The sequence below is a fragment of the Neltuma alba genome, unplaced genomic scaffold, assembly GCF_004799145.2.
Source record: "Neltuma alba isolate B1F8T4 unplaced genomic scaffold, ASM479914v2 tig00012195_pilon, whole genome shotgun sequence".
NCBI classification, from domain to species: Eukaryota; Viridiplantae; Streptophyta; class Magnoliopsida; order Fabales; family Fabaceae; genus Neltuma; species Neltuma alba.
The window spans coordinates 22,860-28,978 of record NW_021636735.1 but is presented as its reverse complement, the minus strand read 5'-3'; the positions used below and the strand labels follow the sequence as shown (position 1 = coordinate 28,978).

Below are 6,119 nucleotides of genomic sequence, written 5' to 3'. Positions count from 1 at the left end.
TACATCAAAAGTGGGCTTAATAGAATAAGCCAACATTGGACCCCTTTTATAGAGCCCCAACAGAAATAACAAACAGTACAAGAAAGTCAAGAAGAACTTGAAATGAAATCAGATCTAAAGCAATTTGGGCCTAAACTAATTAACCCAAAAATACAAAAATGACCCTCCTATTTCTCACAATTATACATAGCACAACAATAATATCATATACTACCTCTGGTCCTAATTATAAGATTTGATTGACTAATTTAATGAGATTAAGAAAATAAATTAGTTAGTTATTTGTAATAAATAAGTGTTGTCTTTCCTAAAATATCCTTACTAATCAAGTATATTGACTAGAACTATTATTAGTAAAAGGATTACCTTGGAACAAAATGCATAAATATGAGAGATAGAGTGAATTGGAGTCTTATATTTAGAATTAAAATAAAAATCAAATGAGATCTTATATTAAGAACTGGAGGTAGCATATATTAATCTATCATGCCTGGGAGGGTGCTTATTGCATGAATGCTCCATAAGCAGCAATCTTATTCAATTCGGTGTGCATGTCAATGCCGGAAAACCTTTTCAGCTCCAACCGCTATATACCATGTTCATATATGTACATAACGTAGACCCAGAGAGAACAGGCCTGTACCTGTCTTTATGTCGATCACTACCACCTTCCACATGTATTGAAGGGTCAGCGGGGAAATTCAGCTCTTGCATGATCATCAAATAGCCGGCTCAAATTTGGTTTTGGTTTAATCATGTCATTTAAAAACAAACAACTTGTTTGTGTCTCTTGTGACATATGATTATCCCCCACTAAGTCCATTAAACGGCATGCAAATCCCGCGTACCAAAAGTTTTAGATGTCTTTTTAATTTGTCTATAAATAATACAAAACTTGTGAAACTGCATTATTCATAAATCATCAAGGCATAGAGTTCCTTTAGTTTCACGCAAAGTATACAAGACACAAGACCTATACTCAATTTTCTTTCTACTACAAACGTCTAATACCTACAAATCAAGTTTAAGCATTATCGTCCCGAAAGTGCTAAGGGTTATTTCTACCGGTAAGTACTAAAAAAAGAATTATTGGTATTCAAATATATTTTCTAGATCAATATAATTCTTGAAATATTCAAAAGCATTAAAAATATTACCGGTCTATGTTGATTTTTTAGTAGTTAAAATTAATTTTCTAATAAAAAGGGCACTATTTTCTTTTTATAATGCTTTCTATGCGTCATTGAACCAAAAAAATCTAAAGGAGTGAAATAAATTTTGTTAAATATATCAACTATATTTTGTTTTAGAAGGTAGAAATAATTATTTGTGGTGAAATAAAAAGACCCAATTAAAGGTTTTTTTTTTTTAACTTTGAAGTTAAAAGTGGTATGAAATTTTTTTGTAGACATACGTATCTTCTTAGTAGAGATAGTTCTATCTGAAACACTATCGTACATTAAAGGTATATACTTTTTCTAACAAGAATTCAAATTTTGATTCACCATGTTACCGAGAGGCTAACATATTCTGCTCAACCTTACTCCCATTTTTAAGTGTTAAGAAATTAAAATAACTGGGAGAATGGTCATTTTTCCAATCTCCCGCAATTGGATGCCTGTTAAAATTGTGACAAGCCGGCGAGCAATAGTCCATAAATCTCGGACGCCTCACGGGAGAAGGCCAGGAAAGACACTGTTCCAAAGTCTTTTTCAATTCTAAACCCTGGACTCTACAAAGTAATGAATTCATCTGCACGCTGGCCCGCTCGCTTAACAAGAAAAAATGAATGCAAATCAGACACGGACAATTGAATTAAGCAAACGCTGTCTCAACTTATATGCTCAAATGCTCTTCCCGAGGCAGGCTTTGCACGGTATCTGACCATCTGCCCGGAGAATGATCGCTGCTGTTTGAAGACACCTGAGCCTCGGCCCTTGCATCTCTTATCATCTTTAAAACTTCCCTCATTGTTGGTCTGTTTTCTGGTACCAGTGAAACACACGCCATTGCAATGTTAAGAAGAGCCTGAAGCTTCTCTTCTGAGGCGTCATTCCCTGAGGCGGGGTCATCCCCGGACCCGGACTCCGTCTCTTCTTCCCGCACGGACCGAACCCACCTAGGTATATCCGAACCATGTTCCAGAACAAGGTCTTGGAAGGGTGTTTTCCCGGTTAAAAGCTCCAGGAGAAGCACCCCAAAGCTGTACACATCGGCTTGCTGAGTGGGAGGCCTTCCGATGCTACGGCACTCCGGTGCTCTGTAGAATAAAGTGGTGGCGCTGGGCTCTTCAAGTGAATCTGGATTAAGCAACACTTGGAGACCATAATCTGTAAGACATGACTCGAAGTCCGAACCCAGCAACACATTAGAAGATTTCAGGTTCCCATGGGTTAAGCCAGGGTTTTGGTGGATGTACCCAAGTCCAGTTGCTAGGTCTTCGGCAATTTTGAGGCACGATGTCCAGTGAAGAGGCTTTCCCCCACCACAAGTTTTTGACCCTGAATTATCGTACTCATTCGTTACAACATAGTTGAAAATGCTTGCTTCCTAGGCTCGCATTAACCTTGGTTTTAGTTATATATGTTTGTAAAAGTTGTACTGCATTTAAGCATTCCATCCTAATGCCGCGCATGCTTCCTTGGACCGCTATACGTTAGATTTATAATTCTGTTCCTTTCAAACCCAACTCGGATGCAACTAACTATCAAGGACAACATGCAAATGTCATTTGACAACAAAAAGGGTGCAAGTAATCTGTGTTTTTGTGCCAGAGATGTTAATAAACGTGGTTGATAAACCTATTGCCTTTTAAGTTGATGTACTCTCCAATAACACGAGGTCAAAACCTTCACAACCTAATAGTAATTTGAAACTCTGCAGGTTGAAAGAATGACACTGGGTTCTGCCTCTACTTTCCATGTAAGTAGTGGCCTCGAGTAATTCTTAGCCGTCAATTAGCAGGAAAAACAGTTGCGATCAGTCATTTAATTTCAAACAGACCACTACAAGTTCAGAATGCAAGCCTCTACTGTCCTGAGAAGGGGGGAGGAGAAAAACGATGGATTGGAGGAATATTTATGGCCTCGAAATTTTTTTTTTTTTTTTATATTGACGCATTAAGGTTCGAGCACCTCAGGAAATTTCTAAGGATTTGAAAAAGTTTCAAGTTTAACATCCAATGGATGAATGGTCGATGCCTAAATAGGGAATAGTACTCGAGCAAGCCCACTCCTTTTTTGTTTTTTTGGGAATATGGCGGGGGGAGTGGGACACCACTGACGTGGATCTCTCAGACTCAAAATGGGTTGTCAGAGAGAGAGAGGGAGAGAGAGAGACTACACCTGTGAATAAAGTCTGAAAATCAATGACCATCATAAAGTTTGACAGGGAAAGCACCCCCATTTGTCATTATTATACAACTAAATCTGTTTGAGAGGGATAGATTTGGGGCATGGATATAATCCAAAGATTTTAGGTCACTGTCACTAAGAAATGAATGAATATTGAGAAGAGTAGAAAGTTACTTACCATGGACGAGAGAGAAGAGGCTTCCATTGGGGAAGTAATCATAAACAAGAAGGCGTTCCTCCTTAGCCTGAAAATAAGCCCGAAGTGGGACCAGATTAGGGTGCCTAAGCCTGCCTAGCAGCTCCATGCGTGCTGTGAAATCTTGCAAGCCAGGATGCCTCGCATCCTTCAATCTCTTCACCGTCACTATAAACCCTGACTCCATCACTGCCTTGTATGTACTTCCCATACTACCCCTCCCCAGTGTCTCCGCCGACGCCTTCAGTAAATCCTCCAACCTATAACTATCCCCTGCCCCGCAGAACACCAACTTCCCTAGTCCCTCATCTTCCCATGAAAACCCCCCTTCTTTTCCCCCATTATTACCTCCTCTGCCACTTTCACCTCCCGTTCCTGTTTCCGCCTCTGTTCCTCTCCCCTCTTCTCCTTTCTTCATGCGTCCTGAACCCTTCTCTTCTCTGCGATTCCTACACATCATACATATTACGACCAAGCATATCACGAGCACCGCGAAGCCTCCGATGACCCCTCCTACTATCTTTATCACTTTCTTTCGGTTAGACGACGACGACCGCCGCCGTGGCTCACTCCTCCCTGGCACCAACGGATAGCTGGGGCTTACCGACGGAGGCAATTCGCATGCCTTGTGGATTTGTTCCCCACACAGGCCCGGGTTCCCCGAAAACGACGACTCATTGAAACGGATCAACGCTGGGCTCGCCGGGATCTTGCCGGAAAGTTGGTTGTTGGAGACGTTCAGGTATCGGAGACTGCTTTGGTTGAGACTCGGGATGGGCCCTGTGAACAAGTTGTCTTGCAAGTAAAGCATGTAGAGGCGCCGGAGTTTGAGCAGCGACGACGGGATATCGCCGGAGAGTCGGTTGCCACAGAGAACTATGACTTTGACGCGGTGGAGACCGGAGATGGAGGGAGGGAAGTCGCCGGAGAAGTTGTTGTCGTTGAGAAATATGGATTTAAGATTGACCAGGGAAGAGAGGTCCGGTATTAGACCAGACAGTGAGTTGCTCTTGAAACTGAGTACTCGAATTTGATCCAATCGGCTCAAGATCTTTGGGTCCAAATTACCTGTTAAGTTCAAGTTCTCCAGCACTAGCTTTCGGACTCTTCCCTTGAAGCAATCTCTGACTCCTTCCCAGTCGCAGAGATTTTTGCTTCCTGGTGGCCAGGGAAGGGTATTGTGAACATCAATAGAAGATTTGAGCGCTAAAAGTGCTTGGGCATCGTCATCTCTTGATCGAACAAGTTGGACAGAGAGTACAGAGATAACAATTACAAACAAAAGACGAGACGTTGTCAACGCAAATCCCATCGCTAAAAAAGGCCCAAGAAACCGATAATGCAAAGAGGGAATGGGTGTTTGAAAGCAGAATCGTTAGCAAAACCTTGTACTTGATTTGGCTGCCATGAGTAGACAAAGGGGGAACCCTTCAACGCAAATGCATATTAAGAAAATTGTGAGATCCTTGTTTATTTTCTTCGAACTCAATGGGACTGCGAAACCCAGATCAGATAAGCCTCCAGATCTAGTACGTACTATAGTGAATGGCACGTCCATTGAAGAGCATATTTTTTAGAGACGGGGAGGAGCGAAACAAGAGTTGGTAGGTAAAGAAAGAATTTTGAGCTATTTAGGTGACCAAACAAAGGTACGCTGGAAATGGGGTTGAAGAGAAGCAAGAGGGCTATGGTGAAGTCTGGGAGTGAGGGGGGAAAAATCCACGATCAAGTTGGGTTTTGGGTTTGGTTTTCTCGAAACTCTTGCTGCTTCGGCTTGCAAGACTCACGGACATTATAGCAGGCCTCCCACGTGAATCCATCCCCGTAGTACCCCAAGACGAGAAATAACCATTCTTTTCTTCTCTCCGTGATTTCTATATTCTTCATTTCTTCTTAAACTGCACCACCATTGAAGGAAATTTCACTTGAGCGAGCGAGCAATCAAACAAAGGGCAGCAGATAGAGTGCAAATTCCAGGCCCAGAGAGCCTATCTGATAGAACACCCATCTGGAGGAGTCTTGTAATGTCGCATAGTGATGCAGACTCCGCAATAATTGTTCGAGTATGAGGAGGGCTTCATTTTGAGAGCCCATCAATAAAAACAAAATCTTCAATATGATTTTATTTTTATATTTTTTATAATTTAGGATAAAAAATAACTCTATGATCTTCTTTACAAGACATAAAGAGAACATATTTTTTGACATTATTTATAAGGTATTAAGAGAAATTTTTTGTATTAATATATAATTAATTTATTATTGTGTTAATTTTGTTTAAATGAGATATAATATATGTTTAATAAAGATAAAATTTAAAAATTATTAAATTTTAAATAAAAATTAATAAAATTTAAATTTTTGTTTATCTATATAAAATAAAAATAATTTATAAATAGAACAGAAAAAAAACTAGGGTGTCTGCGTAATCAGAAGGTAAGAGGGAGAAGGGATGTGCGGAGGCAAGGGACAGAAGAAAAGGACATGCCCTTTTTTGCCTGGGTAGGGGCCCTTGGGATGCAGGTGACGGAATTGAAGGCGGAAGTGGAGAAATAAATGAATGGGACTGG

At 40.6% G+C, this 6,119-nt stretch overlaps 1 protein-coding gene across 1 annotated transcript; it reads right to left on the bottom strand.

Moving 5' to 3' along the window:
- Positions 1-1,621: 1,621 nt before the first annotated feature.
- Positions 1,622-5,631, bottom strand: LOC114724678 (inactive leucine-rich repeat receptor-like serine/threonine-protein kinase At1g60630). Its single transcript, XM_028911085.1, has 2 exons — positions 3,532-5,631; positions 1,622-2,501 (listed from the first exon to the last, which is right to left on the bottom strand). Exons 1-2 carry the CDS (start codon positions 4,859-4,861, stop codon positions 1,837-1,839), a joined length of 1,995 nt encoding a protein of 664 aa, XP_028766918.1. The 5' UTR covers positions 4,862-5,631; the 3' UTR covers positions 1,622-1,836.
- Positions 5,632-6,119: the final 488 nt, after the last annotated feature.